At 47.7% G+C, this 17,329-nt stretch overlaps 5 protein-coding genes and 1 non-coding gene across 6 annotated transcripts; 4 read left to right on the top strand and 2 right to left on the bottom strand.

Moving 5' to 3' along the window:
- Positions 1-195: 195 nt before the first annotated feature.
- On the top strand, positions 196-1,580 carry LY89DRAFT_778752 (uncharacterized protein; the record flags this gene model as incomplete). The annotated part of the gene is made up of 3 exons (XM_018222235.1): positions 196-441; positions 487-828; positions 959-1,580. The coding sequence occupies 3 exons, from the start codon at positions 196-198 to the stop codon at positions 1,184-1,186; spliced, it is 816 nt and encodes a 271-aa protein (XP_018075491.1). The 3' UTR covers positions 1,187-1,580.
- A 443-nt stretch (positions 1,581-2,023) lies between these two features.
- On the top strand, positions 2,024-2,109 carry LY89DRAFT_t19. Its single transcript has one exon. It is a non-coding gene; the product is annotated as a tRNA-Glu (tRNA).
- Positions 2,110-2,757: 648 nt separating this feature from the next.
- On the bottom strand, positions 2,758-4,409 carry LY89DRAFT_577239 (putative invertase 4; the record flags this gene model as incomplete). Its single annotated transcript, XM_018208879.1, has 2 exons — positions 2,758-4,208; positions 4,253-4,409. The coding sequence occupies 2 exons, from the start codon at positions 4,407-4,409 to the stop codon at positions 2,758-2,760; spliced, it is 1,608 nt and encodes a 535-aa protein (XP_018075490.1).
- A 1,672-nt stretch (positions 4,410-6,081) lies between these two features.
- On the top strand, positions 6,082-8,072 carry LY89DRAFT_578040 (WD40 repeat-like protein; the record flags this gene model as incomplete). The annotated part of the gene is made up of 3 exons (XM_018208924.1): positions 6,082-6,335; positions 6,518-6,645; positions 6,697-8,072. The coding sequence occupies 3 exons, from the start codon at positions 6,082-6,084 to the stop codon at positions 8,070-8,072; spliced, it is 1,758 nt and encodes a 585-aa protein (XP_018075489.1).
- Positions 8,073-8,778: 706 nt separating this feature from the next.
- On the bottom strand, positions 8,779-10,470 carry LY89DRAFT_609579 (uncharacterized protein; the record flags this gene model as incomplete). The annotated part of the gene is made up of 1 exon (XM_018210523.1): positions 8,779-10,470. A coding segment is annotated over one exon (1,692 nt), but the record flags the coding sequence as incomplete, so codon positions are not given.
- A 2,107-nt stretch (positions 10,471-12,577) lies between these two features.
- On the top strand, positions 12,578-16,667 carry LY89DRAFT_639011 (putative structural maintenance of chromosomes protein 1; the record flags this gene model as incomplete). Its single annotated transcript, XM_018211600.1, has 4 exons — positions 12,578-12,782; positions 12,832-12,925; positions 12,974-15,944; positions 15,993-16,667. Coding segments are annotated over exons 1-4 (3,771 nt in total), but the record flags the coding sequence as incomplete, so codon positions are not given.
- Between the last annotated feature and the right edge of the window lie 662 nt (positions 16,668-17,329).

Genomic DNA, 17,329 nt, shown 5'->3' with positions numbered 1-17,329 from the left:
AATCCGAACTCGAGAGTACAAGACAGATATAGATCAGCCCATGAATTTGCCAGGAATATGCACGCTGGTCCGTTTCTCGGCATAATCCTTCATCGAGGACCTACAAATCTGGCTATTGCATGGCCTGTTAGCAACACGCATTTCCCATCGGGCTTCAATACCCACTGTTTTCACTACCTAGATCGCTAGGACATCATGAAGGCAGCATCTTTCTTCAATCTGACCTTGGGCGTCAACTCTGAAGCTTCCGAAGAATATTTCTTTGGGGCTTCTGAGAAGCACTCTCTCCAAACAAACTGGAAGACCTTCGACGAGCAGCCTCTAAGCTCAGCATCATTTATGGATCTTCTAGCTAACACCATCCCACTGGTGAGGGCGAAGAAATTTCTGACATCAGAAGAATGTAAGAAAATGCTCGAAACCATCAGAACGCACCAGATTGTAAGGGCATCGCAGGACAGAGAAAACAGAACTAACTGTGATCAGGGCGAATACAATACAACCAATGTGTGGCCACGTGTAGGACAAGTGGGCATTACCCAATTTGATCATGGTCCGTTCTTGGTGAAAGCAGATATGTCGCAGCAAGAGTTGACGAACTTGGTAGATATGAGATCGTATTTCGAGGGCGTTGAAGAAGCCAATTCTCTGCTCCGCCGCTGGAAAGACGAAGCTGGAATCGATATAATAGGACGCATCCTCACAACTCTACAGCAAACTACAGGCATGCCTACCCGAATTGCACGTGAAGGCGATAAGGAGTATTTCGCAGGTCTGATGCGAACCGTTGATACTGGGATCCAAGTCCATGCGGATTACGCACCATATGTAAGCTCTGTTGTATAAATGGAAAGTTCCATGTTGGAATTTACTTCTTCAGCGGGATGTGGCTGACTCATGGGAAAACCAGGAAGGCATAGGATGGGAGATTAGTGGCATAGCAGCACAATTAACCTAGAACATCCTTCTGAATCCAGTCCGTAGCAGCGATACTCTCATCTTTGACCGTCAATGGCTGGCGCCCGAAGACGATGTGGCATGGCGCAAGGCGTTTCCGCGTTACGCACACGAGCCTGGTGTAATCGAAGGTCGTGCTTTCAAGGCGATGAAACCGGTTCCTGGAGACCTGACGTTCTTCAATCCTAGGGGAGATCAAATGTGCTGTGTCTCCGGTCGCTGCGACTGACCACGGGTAAGAACTATCACGAGGTGAAAGGTTGTGATTCCAGGAAAGAAGATTTGGAAGTGCCACTTCGCTTCACTGTGAGCTCGTTCATAGGATATCTGCCGGCAACAGAGTCTGAGCCGGCAACGTTGATTTTGTGGTGGTCGTGATGCCAAAGGACATCAGCAAACAATCAAGACAATGATGTCAACAGTAGCAGAAATAACGTATCGCATTAGATGGGGAACTATGTAGCTGAAAGCAAGAATGAAGAATGGTTGATCTTGTGCATCTCTGCTTCAGGAAACTTCAGGTGCACTGATGATGCTAACAGCGAGAAGATGTTTTCGATCTAATGTCATAACTTTAGAACATCACTTGATGATACAATCTGCTTACGAAGCAGTTGCCAGATGTTGAAGGAGCGAAAGGATGATAGAAAATGGAGAGTGCGAGATTTAGACTTGAAATAACGGGTACAGGCCGTAAAACCTACCTCTCCGTCGCTTAAAAAAGTGGCCCTTTTTGGCATGCGAGAACATCAAAATCTAAGATACCAAATTAACTCTTTCTGGACACTCAATTCCATGAAAAGAATTCCGTCTTTAGAGATCCTAGAGAAATACTTAATGAATGTTTCTGTATAAAATTACTTTCTGAGTTATTAGAGCTTTCTTGACAATTCTGTGAATTAGTTGAAATTACGCCGTTGGTCACATCCGGCCACTTATTTAAGCGACGGAGAGCCGACCTAGGTGGATCTCGCTAAACCCGACCTAGCGCTGTTCCACAGTACCATACCCCTCTTTTCGCAAAAGGCTTTATAATTTCAAATAAGCATTTTCAGCTCATCAACCATCCATGCTGGTGTATCGGTAACATTTCCGCCTCTCAGTGTTTACACAAGTTCGCGGTAGCGCAGGGTTCGACTCCCTGGCATGGAAAACTTCATTTTTTTGCATTTTTCCTCTACATCCTTAAGGATTTTGTTTGATTTTTTCTGTTTGGGAATCCTCAAGTGATGGATGAGTACGGAGATCGCGGCATAAAGTGCCGGGATTACAGCGCATTCGAGCTCATGATGCGCTATAACCTTTCTTCAACTCCCTGAAATGCCCTGTATTTATAGGCTTAGAGCCCTGTAGTACGCTAAAATGGGAATCCACCACAAGGGTGTCAAACTTTTCAGGGGTCTTTAGTGAGGCACAGCGTTAGCATAGCAACCACATCGCTGAATAATGATAAATTATAGGCTATGAGAGCACGCTGAAGCGAAGATTGCCCTGCAATTATCAGCACTGACTTCGAATTGGTGTGGTCCTTGCTTGCCTTTTTCAGTGTCTTATAGGGCTAAAGGCCTATATTTATAGGGTCTTCCACCGCTTTGTGCGCTCTTTATGGCGCTTTACAGTGGAATACTCGCTCGGTTGCACTGTACTCTCGGCACTTTATGCCGCGATCTCCGTACTGCTGTAAGGCAAACTACTAAACGAAACTGCACCTCCGTACGCGAGGCGTATCAATGCTGATAGGCTGTGAAGATATATATTTTGATATTTGGGTCATTTTCATATGAGCTAAAAACTAGCAACTCACAAAAACCTCCTCCTCATCGCCTGCGTAGAATTACTCCCCATCGTCACATTCCCATAAACAATCCCATCCTCACTCTCCTGTGCCGCCCACGTACTCTTCAACCCCCAAACATCCACACTAACCTCGACCCCCTCATTCAACCCCGCCGTCCTAACCACCATCGTATCCAGCTCTCCTTCAGGGAAGAACGTCATCGTCGCACTATTCCTCCCTCCATCGAGGAAAACTTCCAGGATAGACCGATCCATCACTCCCTCTAGCATGAACGTCCCGTTTGCGTTGATGGGATTTCCAACACTGAACTTATCGGTGAAAAATGGGTTCGTTTCCCCGAATCCTAGGACTTTTTGCCGGGAGATCCAGAACGGATTATCGCCCCCTAGAAAGAAGCCACCGGAAACGGATTCCTGGGTATACGAAGACGAGAAGGTGAAATTGATTGTGCCCATGGAGTAAGTGTCGTTGGGAATATTGGTTAGGTTGCATTGGAAATATATAGCTCTGCTTTGGAGGGAAGAATAATCGACCATAACGGTACCATTTCCGAGGCTGGAATTGCTGGCTAGGACTGAGTCGTAGATTGGCGAGATGTCGTAGGGTGCATTGATGAGGTCCCATCCTGTGCGCGTCACGTTTGCAAGTCGGGTTCGACGAGGGACGCTCATGGAGCTTCGCCAGCCTTCGGAGTCTCCTGTGGGGACTTGTTGAGAATATTCCCAGTTGCTGGCCCATGCTATGAATACTTGCTCCTCGTCGTCGGGGATCCCGTAGAAGAATTGTCCAGCGTAGTTGTCTTTGCCAAAATCAGCGATGCGAGCAGCACCGTCAACGGGTGTGAAATGGGTGCCGTTGAAAGTTCCTGGGAAGTATTGCGTAATGGATCCTCCAAGTGGTGCTCCAGGGTTGATGGAAATGGCGAGGACGTACATTATGTCACTAGAACCTTCGACTGGCATGGCTACCAGGTTGGGACATTCGTATTGGAGACCAAGGAGACCGTGATGTGTGAAGTTTGAGCCATGAGTCCAGGTCTTCAGGTCCGGAGAAGTAAAAATGCCAATGACGAATTCTTGGGCGTATGATACAACCATAACCCAGTGATCTTGATACCAGATGACTTTGGGATCTCTGAATTGGTTGGAATGGAACTCGGAAACGAGGACGGGGTTTCCGGAATATGGCTCGAAGGTATAACCACCATCAATGGAATAAGCAATCTCTTGAGTCTGTTCATAGGCGGTATTGAGGGTATAGATTGCTACTAAGCCGTTGGTCTGATTTGGGAAGAATCCTGAAGTATTGTTGACATCAATGACAGCACTTCCGCTGAAGATCTGAGAGTCTGGTGTAGCGTAGATGGCAATCTGCTGGTTTTCCCAATTAAAGAGATCTTGAGAAGTAGCATGACCCCAATGTTGGTTTCCTGCCACGGTAGCAGTGGGATTATCTTTACGGGATTAGCATTGTCATTGTTCCAGAATTAAGTCTTACATTGATAGTATAAATGCCAAGTTCCATTAGCATCTCTGTGACATCCATTTGGATCGTTCATGAAATCTTTGGGAGGAGAGAAGTGGACTTGTGGCCGCCAAGCACCGTTGTAATCTCCAGGAACAGGAGCATTGGTTGGTACTCCAGCATCGAACATAGAAGAAGTCGATGTTGGCATACTCGAATTCTGTGCCACTGCAGCGGCGGCGAAGAGTAATGTAAAAAGCATCATGCCTTTGGTCAAAGTAAGAGAGGTTTTGTTGGTTGATTCTGATTGAATAATCTCCACGCTCCCATTTCCATGGACTCTGGTCATCTCTTATACCCTTCCTGAAGAAATAGACTTTCATTCAAGCTTACATCGAGCCGCTCTGCAGCAATCCATCAATGTATGTCACTCATCTGATCATAGGTTGAAGTTGGCCAGCCCCGCAAAGCCTCTCCCAAGCTTCCCAGCCTTTCCCCATATTGCGGGGTACATTTTTGAAAGCATCGGTACGATTGGTTTGAGTTTCGGGTCCACTGGAAAGACTTTGAACGGCTCAATCAGTCCCATGTATGGCATATGCAGGCGTCGTGGTCGGACCGAGAGAAAATGCGAGCCGCTGTTCGTCTGAAGAACTAAAGAAACAAAACATCGTTATACTGCGGGTGAACTTCCGGCTGATTGACACTCTTTTGACGCTGAAATACTGCCGGAACGATGGTAGTTGCAAGCCAAAGAATCAACGGCAGAACCCTAGAATCTCATCTATGAAACTCATAACAGCGGCTATGGAATCACGACTTTACTGATATTTCATGTCATGTTCGCGATGTTGTTGTGAAATGTCTCTCGTGCTCTACCCGCTTTCCGTAAACCCCTTTACGCGCTCGAGACACTGACAGCCAATTGACCCATTCGAGCCGACCCCTGAATGCGTCCCGACCAACCAGAAGACCAGATGTCGCGTCTCAAGTCTCGTCCTCGTTCATAACAAATACCGAGACGATGAAACGGTTATTTCCTCTTCCGGCAATTGTTTTGATCTGGCCTTGCATTGATTTGGGCCCTGAGATAGAAAGTCGCGATGTATGGGATTGAAAAGCGCGACTGAGGTCTGCCATCTGGCCTTGAACTCTGCACCAAAGTGGAGAGCGTTCCGCAGCATCGTTTAGGGGAACGCAGACTCAGAAATCATGATCCATTCCTCTTCTCTTCTCTTCCCATCTGATATTTTCCCTCATCATCACAATTCTTCGATGTTGCGGTTCCTGTCCAAAAGTGAATCTTGCTGACGCACGGGTTCGAGATTGCTATTTGAGTTGCCAGGGGACGGACTAGGCGGCTTTCGGTTAGGTGAGCCTCAGCGATCAACTCCCAGAAATATCGACTTCACCACCAAGGGACGAATCATACCTACCACCACCTCCGAGGACAACAACAACAAAAGACGACTGCTTGTGCTGGACAATTGCTGCTTTGGGGATCGCAGATATTGTCATAGGGGAGGAAGCTGGAAAAGACATTTATCCTCAACGCTGTCGGACATTCGAGACGATAGCAGGTGGCAGGGCAACAAAGGCAATTCACAACGCTCTCAATCGAGCACGAAAATTGCGACGAACGTCCCACTGCACAGCTCTCTGGAGCTGTTCCCGGGCATTTCGCTCGTTATTAAGCTTGCGACAAAATCCAGGAGGACTTTAGACAATAATTGAGCTGGGTGCCAGGCCGACATATCTGGAGCTCACCTTCACCACGACGACCGTCAGGCACAATGGGAGCTAGCGAAGAGGTGTATGGCTCTGCCATATCCCACACTCATATCACAAAGACCACAAGCACCATGCATATTCCACCAGTTGCTACCCCACCTCGCAGTGCAACCCCTCCTCCCGTTGGAGAGAAGAGAAAGTCGGAAAGGAAAACAACTGAAGAGAACATGCCTCGAAGCAATCGAGCGACCCCGAATGCCGAAGCGATCGATCCAAATAGACTGAGTAAGGCATTATTGAAGGACTTTGACGAAGCTGGGAGGCACAGAGATATCACACCAGGCGGTAGTCCAAGTAGGAAACGGCAGCGCGTATATGGCGATAGGTAAGATCGATTTTTTTGGTTTTCGTATCTTTGGACGCGCACTGGAATACACTTTCCCAGTTGCGCAATCCAGTCGTGGTTGTATTTGGAGTCTATCCAGATCTTCCCAGACGCTTGAATCATCCAAAACCTTCCCGCGACAAGGATGGGGATAAGAATCGTTCAGATACTGACTGTCTTAGGTTCATTCCGAACCGAGAAGGACAAGATTTGCAGGCCAGCTTTAGTTTGCTGCATGACGAAGGTTCTCCTGCTACGCCGTCCAAGCAAAAGAAGCGAACGCCCCATGGGGAGCTTCATTTTCAGAAGAGTAAGCAATGTTGTCATGCCATATTCGACGCTAGTTACTGACAGAACCTAGCTGAAGAAGCAAATCAAACCTACTCGAGAGTCCTTCGAGGCGAGATCTTCGACAATACGATACCTCAACCTACCCCTCCTAATCTTTCGCCAGACGTCGGCTTACCCTCATCACATTCTACTACCATCAACGATCCTACACGATCACATACACCACCTAATAATGGATCTAATACCTCCCTACCCGTCTCGATGACACCATCCACTCCTCACAAGAACCTCTTCACATATATGTCTCCACGGCATCACACGAATATTGCTGGACATCCTACACCTTCGAGAACACCACAGAGTAGGCATGGTCCCAATCTCAATGCCAGATCGGAGATATACAGCTTATCACCAGTACGACTTGGCAGCCAAAGTATGCTTCTCAACCCACGGAAACAACCTCGAGCCGTCAGCAAAGTGCCATATAAGGTACTTGATGCTCCCGACTTGGCTGACGATTTCTATCTGAATCTTGTGGATTGGGGTAGCAGCAATGTGCTTGGTGTAGGACTTGGAAGCTGTGTCTACATGTGGAATTCACAAAGCGGAAGAGTTAATAAACTGTGTGAGCTTCCAGACGACACTGTCACGAGTGTATCCTGGATACAACGAGGGTCACATATTGCAATTGGCACTGGCAAAGGTCTTGTTCAGATATGGGATGCAGAGAAAGTACGGCGGTTAAGGACCATGACCGGACACACGGCTCGAGTGGGATCTCTCGCTTGGAATGACCATATCTTGACTTCTGGATCTCGTGATCGCCTGATCTACCACCGCGATGTCCGAGCTCCAGATCAATGGCTTCGGAAGCTTGTAGGCCATAAACAAGAAGTTTGTGGTCTGCGATGGAACTGCGAAGACGGCCAACTCGCTTCAGGTGGTAACGATAACAAGCTCATGGTCTGGGACAAGTTGAGCGAGACGCCATTGCACAAATTTAGTGATCACACTGCAGCCGTGAAAGCTATTGCTTGGTCACCACATCAGCGAGGCCTACTCGCTTCAGGTGGTGGTACCGCAGACAGAAGAATCGTCTTCCACGATACTCTACGAGGCACCACAATCAACGAAATTGATACCGGCTCCCAAGTTTGCAACCTCGCCTGGAGCAAGAATAGCAACGAGATCGTCAGCACTCACGGCTATTCTCAGAATCAGATCGTCGTTTGGAAATATCCTAGCATGACGCAAGTTGTCAGTCTCACAGGACACACATATCGTGTTCTCTACCTAGCCATGAGTCCAGACGGCAGAGTCGTGGTTACAGGAGCAGGTGACGAAACGCTACGGTTCTGGAACGTCTTTGGCAGGAAACCAGGGCAGCGAGAGGAAGGCGATGCAGGTGGTGGTGGGAAGTTGGGTGATTGGGGTGTAATAAGATAAGGGGAAGAAGATACCTTTGCTTGTGCTTTACTATACCACTCTCGATTTTACACAGCCGGTTCCTGGACTTGGTGGGTTGGAGTGAAGTCGGAGTTCCGGATGGAGCGTTGCATTCCTGGCGTTTGGCATTTGCTTCTTGCGCGCTTGATACCGAAGAGTGAGCAGAAGGGAGGCGGACATTGTATTTGACAGCATAGCAGAGGCTTTCAAGATCTCGGCGCGAATGGAAAGGGAGAGCAATGTTCGGGACAGCTGACAATGGCTGCAATATGGAGGTCTTTGTATTAGAGCTGCGTTTTTCTCTCTTTCTAAGAGGAGCAAACGGCAGCTAGCAAGCGGATCTGGAATCAATCTCAACTAAGCTAGAGATCTGAAACAGAAAAAACACTACTTCATCCCAACCAACCTGAATCCAGCTCCCCACTGAAATGAAACTCGTGATGATGATTGATCATCCTTGAGGTACGTAGGTATGAGACAGAAGCCCCAAAAAAATCTGATTTGTTGGACCAAAACCCTGACGCCGTGGTATACCCCCGCCCTTTCATGCCCTCGGCCTGTTCTTCTCGAGATAGCACATTTCCCTCGCAGCTAACTTGCAATTTAATACATTCAATACAATAAACAAAACCAAGCATGCTTATGAAGAAACATCCGAACCGATAATTAACTCCCACCCACTCGATCAAGCAGGTAATTCCCCAATCTTTCTCTCGCGCGCCACGTCCTTGGCTCCGCCATCTATGCCTGTACTCCCAATCTGGTCGTTCAGCAAAGGGATCTTGTCCACGCTCCTACTTCTCGAGTGTGTCTTGCCCCCTTCCAAAGCTGGGTCCCCGATCAAGGCACCGAGTTCGGCGCCACCGTCGACTTTCGGGGTCATGAGAGGAGAAGTCATCATGTCTGGACTATTTTGCCATTTCTGAACTTCGCGTCTCATGGCCTCTAATTCGTTCTGGAATCGTTTGCCGAATACGTCGATGTAGTATGTGGCTCCGTTGTACACTGACCAACAGAATACAGCGAGGAGGAAACCGGCAGATGCGTAGCGGTACCAGAACCAGAGGGGACAGGGCAGCATGGTGAGAACGGCGTAGCAGTATTGGATTAACATGAAGGCTGGTTCTTGCAGCTGCTCTGGGAGTGATAAGACGAATTTACCGATCCAGACTTTGGAGTAGGAACGTCGGAGCCAGGTGAAGGATGTTGGGCGGCCGGCAGCAATCTTCTCCCGGCGGCGGACCGTGATCATGAAGTGGTAGGATAACTGCCAGACTGCGTAAGGGATGGTGGCCCACAGTGTCATGGCAGGGAGAGAGTAGTGCTCTTTGGATCCTGGTGGCGAGGTTTTGATTGTCCAAATAGCAGGGAAGCGTTCTTCTTGCAGACTATCTGGAAGGAGATGTACGAGGACGTGTAGTGAGACACAGGGCATGATGTGGATAAACAAGCTGGTAACTTTGTCGAAGCTGTGGAATACCATCGAATTCCGCCACATAGCTATCGCGATGGCGTTGTTCCCGAATGCTAGGCAGTAGGTGGAAATGAACAGACGTTTCGACTTCGGGAAGAACCATATAGTGCACATGCACAGGAAGTTGACGAAGTAGCAGAGATCAGCCAAGAAGTAATGATATCCTCTTCGGTGGTATGTATAATATCGAATCGGCATGAAGTAGAGGAGCTGTAGAGTATACCAGTAATGAAAGTACTGAGGATATCCACCGATCAAGTATCCACTGATGAGTACGTTTAGAACTCCGCAAATAAATGAGATCTTCTCTCTTGCCGTGACAGCCTTGGTATCGTTCCAGCGTTTGGAAAGTTTGTCGACGCTTTCGCGCATGCGTTTTCGGTATCTATCCAGCTGCTCGTCGGCAGGCGGCACTCTTCTGCGCCATTCCTCTACCACTCGATCTTTCGCATATGACCCTCTAGACCGCAAGACATCTCGCTGTCTCCGTACTTTCTCTGTCTGTGCCGAAATATTCCTCTGCAGCTTCTCCAATTGCTGGGGCAAAGCGAAGTTGTCTAGTAAATCAAAGACGGTGAGCCTGTCCAGAGGTGGAAACGCTTCCCAATCTTCCTGGTACGAACTGCTGCCAGAAAATGACGGATTTCGTGATAATCGTGGGCTGCCCGGACTCGAGGCAGAAAGGATGGGTGTCCTGCTGCCGTCCGGGGGTGATGAGCTTGTTGAGGAGGCTCCAGATACTCCATTTCGCAGAATTTCAGGCGACAGACTTCCATTGTCGATCGCATGCTCAGACTTCGCGCCTGGTATAGGTATTGGTTCGGACATTTCGAGTATTGTACGCTTGTGTGCTGTCGACGACGTTACGCCGAAGGATACTCTCCGTAGTATACTGCCTCCTCGAAGCACTAGACCGTCAGCCATAGTTACACCAGCTGTTGAAACAGGGAGATGAAGTTTCTCGGAGTGGTAAAGAGGTGGATAATGATATATAACATAGGGAACAGAGGTATGCATGAAACACTTACCAGGACTGCCACTATCAACGCAGGGCGTTTCTTGGGGATCGAGTAAGAGCGAGTGTGCAAGTGATCAGAGGCAACCACCGCATGCAGCCAGAAGATGCGGTGACTCCACCCCACATGAACAAGCAGTTTACTAACGGTGATAAGAGGCGGGACTTGTGACTTTGGCAGAGTTCAGCAGCGACGGATCGATGCGTGAGGATGTGTGAGGGTGCTGGGTGAAGCTCTACGCGTAAGTGGTTGAGATCGAATCGTGGTCGTGATGATGGCTCTGATTCGTCTAATATATTGCTTTAGTTCAGAACATTCCGAAGATCCAGCAAGACAGAGCGAGAAAATAGGGATGATTTGGTGGCAAGGGAGGTGAATGAGGCCAAAAGGTCGGTAACGAGCAAGAATGGTTGAATGTTTGAGAAATTTGTTGATAGTTGTGGTCACTTTTTGCTCAGCAGCCTTGAGTGACAAAGGACACTTGCACCAACTTGGGGGAGCTTTTTCATCGTCATAGTGCAGGGAGGTGGAGGTGGTCCCTATTCTGACCCCTGATCGCACTAAAATCCACTTTTCCTCGTGATCGTTGGACCTCCGTGTGTTTGAGCATTCATGACGAGGACGAGACAACAACGCGACAAAGAGTATCTATCTTTGGCTATTTCTTCAATAGCAACAGGTCACGATGTACAGTACTTCCTGGGACATGATTCGACACTTCTACGATCTAGTGCGGACTTGATGAGACAGTGTCACTTGAAGCCCCATGGTACCTAGGTACATGTGCAGGTTTAAATGGCGACGAAGTACCTCTGATGGGACACCGAGAACAAGAACCTTCAGACTGCAGTGCTGACTGTTTCCCCTGATGCTTCAGCCGAAGCAAATTCTGAAGCCGTATGAAGTATTTTCAACTGCTTCAAGGTTGGCAGTGCAGGAACCGGATACGGCTTCGAAACCCCAACCACCAATACCGTAAGTGCCGGTACTTGTACCGCGTATCTTGGTTAACGGCCCTCTCTCCGTGTTCTCCATGTTGTCTGAAAGTGCATTTTATCGAGCAGGCTATTAGTCTTTTTTGCAGAAAGGTGGGTAGCTTTTCTTCATTTACCGGTTTATATTATCGAGTAATCGGAGTTCAGGTAATTCCTGGAAGCTTTTCTTTGTCTATCTACAAGTGTCCTAGAGATAACACATATGCTATTAAGTTAGTCCAGTAGACCTCGGCCATAGAGATATGGTGACTTTCCCTCTTTTCTGTTTCGAGTCACTGGTTGTATAATCGGTGCTTGTGAGTGGCCTGGTGCTTCTCCTTAACGTCAAGTGTCCGTAACAATGCTAGTAATTTGCCACAGCCCGGCCAAACTATTCTTCTTTGATTATTCGACCAGTTCCAGACCCGCACATAGTCTTAGCCTGATATGCCTGTATATATACGAAAAAAAGAAAAACGGAGATCGAAAGTGTGTCAGATTAGCTAGTTAACTTTTTTTCCGGGTATTGTTTCGGAGTCCTGAGACTAAAGACTGCAGAGAATAGGTTGCTATACACTACTATTGCTAGGCTGTAGAAGAAAAGCTTGGTCTTGAAAAAAAGGTAGCAAGATCTATTGGAAAAGTTCTTCAGTATCTCCCATAAGAATGAGATCTGTAATGTCTAACAATAGACTATTTCTTCAGAATCCAGAAAAATAATGAGCCATGGGGCTCCTTAGCAATGGGTCTTACCTAGACTCTTAAATCTAATTCCAATGTCCCACAACCGCAGGATAATTGAGTGTGATACGTAGTAAGTGAATAGGTATGGAGTATAGACTAGCATCCGAGCCACCACATCGAGTCGAAGTATTAAAGAACGGATGAAACACAGCATTTGTTACTGCTATTATTATTATATGCTCACCTTTCCAGCTCTGAATCACTTCTGGCAGAAACTTGTGGTGGAGGTATCACGTGCATGGTATCTCAATTCATGTCGCGTTCTGTGAACCGCGAATAATCGAGAACCGCGATTATATCGACAACACCCCTCTTCGAGAACGTTCAACTTCTCTACACCAAGATCGCGCTTCCAATGTATCTGCTGACCTCTTGATCAACTTGATACTCCTGGTTTCTCTTGTACGGATAGGCACAAGCTGTTGTCTGCGCGACCCCTCCTAATACAAACCCAACGCGTGAAAAGTCAAGATGGGCAAACTAATCCGCCTGGAACTCTTCAGTGAGTAAATCGCATATCTCATCCGAACGTGGAAACTTACTGCTATCAGATTTCAAGTCATACAAGGGACATCATACTCTTCTCTTCGGCGATTCTTATTTTACTTCCATTATTGGCCCCAATGGCTCCGGAAAGTCCAATTCGTAAGTGGTTAACTTCTCCATACGTATGCTTCTCTAACGCGCAGATAGCATGGATGCGATTTCCTTCGTCTTGGGCATCAAGTCGTCCCATCTGCGATCCGCCCACCTCAAAGATCTTGTGTATCGTGGACGAGTCTTGAAAACTTCGAAAATCAACGACGATGGATCGGCAGCGGCACCTGCGACTAATGGCCATGCAAACGGAGATGGAGAGGCCTCAGAGGAAGAAACGCAGTCGCAACGACCAGGACGAAACGATCCTAAGAGCGCTTGGGTGATGGCTGTTTATGAAGACGATGCTGGTGATGAGCAGAAATGGAAGCGCACAATTACCAACCAAGGATTCAGCGAATATCGCATCAACGATCGCGTTGTAACCGCACAACAGTATAACGAGGCATTAGAGTCTGAGAACATTCTCATCAAAGCTCGCAATTTCCTGGTCTTTCAGGGTGATGTGGAAGCAATTGCGTCGCAATCGCCCAAGGACCTCACTCGGCTTATCGAACAAATTTCTGGCAGTTTAGACTACAAGGCAGAATACGAGCGCTTACAGGAAGAGGCAGAGCAAGCTGCAGAGAATCAAAATCACAATCTTCATCGGCGTCGTGCTATGAACTCCGAGATCAAACAATACCAGGAGCAGAAGAAGGAAGCTGAGGCATTCCAAGCCAAAGCGGACGAGCGTGACGATGCTATTGTTTCTCATATCTTGTGGAAGTTGTACCATTTCCAACGCGTAATGGACGAGTCATCAGCCTCCATTCAGGAGCATCAAGACAATCTGAAGGAGTATCGCCGAGGTGTCGAGAAGTTTGAGAAGACCCTTGAAACTGCACGTCAGGAACAATCCAAAGTGGGCAAGGATGTAGCTCGTGTTGAACGTGGCATCAAGAAGAAGGAAAAGGAAGTGGAAGCGAAGGAGAATAGCCTCATACCTATCGATGAGAAGGTCGACCTCACCAATTTGGAAATTGAGAAGCTTCGTAAGAAGATCGACGCGGTGATCAAAGAGCGTGATGGACGACAAAATGATCTTCAGCATACCAAGAAGTCGCTTGCTACTGTAGAGAAGGCGCAGAAGCAATTCGAGAAGGAGCGTCAGGAGAGTTTGAAAAAGCAGGGCAAACAGCTTAGTGATGCTGATCGTAAAGAGTACAACACTTTAAGATCTCAAGTCGTCACCAAGACCTCTGCCAACCAAGCCAAGCTGGACAATCTTATACGACAAACAAGAACAGACGAAGTCACAGTCAACAGTCTGAAAGGAAAGGTCGAGGCCTTCCAGTCTGCAGTTGAGAAGCTTGAAGAGGAGGTCAAGACGATCAATGAGCGAAAAGAGGCTACTAAGATGTCTGTGAAAGAGATTTCGAAGGAAATCGATGCGAAGAAGAAGGAATTCAATCACATCCAATCTGAGCGTGTCCGCATTAACCAACTACACACTGAGAAAGAGGAAAAGCTTCAAGCTCTCATGAGAACGATCGCTGAAGCCGACATGGGCCGGAGACAAAATGACAAGGAGCAAAGAACCAAGGAGACCATCGTTGCTCTCAAACGCCTGTATCCTGGCGTTCGTGGCCGTGTTGGTGACCTTTGCAAGCCAAAGCAGAAGAAGTATGATGAAGCTATCATTACTGCGCTTGGTCGTGACTTCGACTCTGTCATTGTTGATAGCGAGAAGACTGGCCAAGTTTGTGTCCAGTATCTGAAAGATCAACGATTTGCCCCAATGACCTTCATTCCTTTGGACAACATCAAGGTCACAGCTCCTGATGCTAATCTCAAGAGCCTCTCCAAAGCACGACTCACTATTGACACCGTCGACTTCGACTCGTCGCTGGAGCGAGCCATGGCTTATGCTTGTGGCAGTTCAATTGTTTGTGACGACCTCGCAACTGCAAAGCACATCTGTTACGAGAAGCACATCCAAGTCAAGGCAGTCACGTTGGAAGGATTCGTTATTCACAAAGCCGGTCTAATGACTGGTGGTCGAGGTCCGGAGAACAGAGGTACCAAGCGGAAATTCGAAGACCACGACATCGAACAGTTGAGGTCTCAGGCCGAGAAATTCCGTGAACAGATTGAAGCATTACCCAAAGTCAATCGTAGAGGTAGTGCTGAGGAAACTCTCCAGGCGGAATTGACGGGACTGGAGCAACGTTTAGCCTACGTGAAGAGTGAGCTCGCTGCATTCGAGCAGAACTTGGCAAGCAAGAAGAAAGAGCTAGCTTATGAGCAGAAGCAGCTTAAGGACATGCAACCAAAATATGAGGAGAAGCTAGCTGGCCTCGAGCGAATTCGACAGACAGTCGCTGAATTCGAACAAGCAGTTTCCAAGGTTCAAGACCAAGTCTTCTCTGACTTCTGCCAGAGACTAGGCTATGCCGATATCCGAGCTTATGAGGCACAACAAGGTCATTTAGAGCAAGAATATGCGGAAAAGAACAACGCATTCGAGGTTCAGAAACAGAAGTTGGAGCACCTGTCGAAATGGCAAAACGGAGAATACCAGGATACTGATGCTAGAGTCAAGCGAGCCGAAGCTCGAGTGGAGTCTCTTGAGCAAGATATACTGGGATACAACTCTGAGAAGGAAGAACTGGAGAACGCTATAGACATTGACCGAGCCGCAGTCACGGAGTTGGAAGACGAGGTTCACAAATTGAAGGAGAAGCTAGCAGCCAAAAACGAGAAGGTCAATTCCGCAAAGAACGATCTCCAGAAGCGAAGTAAGGAGATTGACAATCGGACGAAGGCAATTGCAGCTCTCGAAACAGAGGCCCAGCGCAGTTCAGCAGGTAGATATGCTCTGCTGCGAAGGTGCAAACTCGAGCAGATTGCCCTGCCTTTGAGTGAGGACTCAAGAAAACTCGATAGTCTACCCATCGACGAAAATGTCATACAGGCAGATCCTGATGCCATGGATGTCGATGAAGGCGACGAAGCACCGCAAGAGCTCATGAAAGACTATGGCATCCAAGTGAGCTTTGAGGGCCTAGATGATGATTTGAAAAATGTAAGTATTCTCTAACGCTTCAAAAATCACAAACTAATTGGATTTTAGTCTGACGAGGATGACATCGAAGAACAGCTTCTGCAACGCATCACGGACTTGGGCAACGAATTGGAGAAGCTAAATCCAAACATGCGTGCTATTGATCGACTTGATGGCGTAGAGGCTCGACTCAAAACAACTGAAAAGGATTTTGAAGATGCGAGAAAGGCAGCCAAGAAGGCTAAAGATGAGTTCGTCGATGTTAAAGAGAAGCGTTTCGACCTGTTCAACAAGGCTTTCACCCATATCTCGGAACAAATTTCCCACGTCTACAAGGACTTGACAAGATCTTCAGCATTCCCACTTGGTGGTCAGGCTTATCTCGACATCGAGGACAGCGATGCACCCTACCTTTCAGGCATCAAGTACCATGCAATGCCTCCGCTCAAGCGTTTCCGAGACATGGAGCACTTGTCTGGAGGCGAGAAGACAATGGCTGCTCTTGCTCTTCTTTTTGCGGTACATTCGTACCAGCCAAGTCCCTTCTTTGTCCTGGATGAAGTCGATGCTGCACTTGACAATGCGAACGTTGAGAAGATCAAGAACTATATTCGAGAACACGCTGGTCCAGGCATGCAATTCATTGTCATCAGTCTCAAGACCGGTCTATTCCAGGGTAGTGAGAGTCTGGTGGGTGTTTTCCGTGACCAGGAGGCTAATAGTTCGAAGACTTTGACGCTTGATGTGAGTATGCCTGATATCTGTTACTTCGAACCATCGCTGACCTACTTTACAGCTGCGCAAATACGTTTAAGTGAGCATGTTGTTTGTTCGAGTATCATGTATGATTGTATATGGCCTGGTCTCAGCAGAACCCTTCATAATGATTTGATATTGCATTGCATTGATTGGGAAGGGTTACAGGGTGAGCGTTGCTGGATACTTTGATCCCCAATTCCAGCTAAGATTCACGCAAATACGAAACTGCATTCGCACAAGATAATCATGGTGAATTACTCTCAAAAGATATTTGACACAAACTTCGTTCATGATCCCTTGATCCCGGATTCCGGGTAGACATCTGTCTTGCACGAAATTAAAAAGGGGGTTCCAGAACATCTAGCATATCTCCGATCAGCTGTCTAGCACCGAAAAACGAACCACCATAAACGCCATGCAGACGCCACCAAATGGCAGCTATCCCCTTTTCCCCTCCAAATAGCAAGAAATTCATGCTTCGAAAACGCATGAATTCAAACCCTTTCTGAAATCCGCATCTGCGCGTCCCGGCGTCTCGGATCTAGATGCGTTAATAAGCAAATGGTGGTGGGTGGTGGGTGGTGGCAGCTGAGCCCGGCCCGTATCGTGTTCAATAGAACCAAAAACGCCTCTTTGGACGAATACGG

Source organism: Mollisia scopiformis (assembly GCF_001500285.1).
Source record: "Mollisia scopiformis unplaced genomic scaffold LY89scaffold_5, whole genome shotgun sequence".
Lineage (NCBI taxonomy): Eukaryota > Fungi > Ascomycota > Leotiomycetes > Helotiales > Mollisiaceae > Mollisia > Mollisia scopiformis.
Note: the sequence above shows the minus strand (reverse complement) of the source record. Positions and strands in the feature narration are given on the sequence as shown.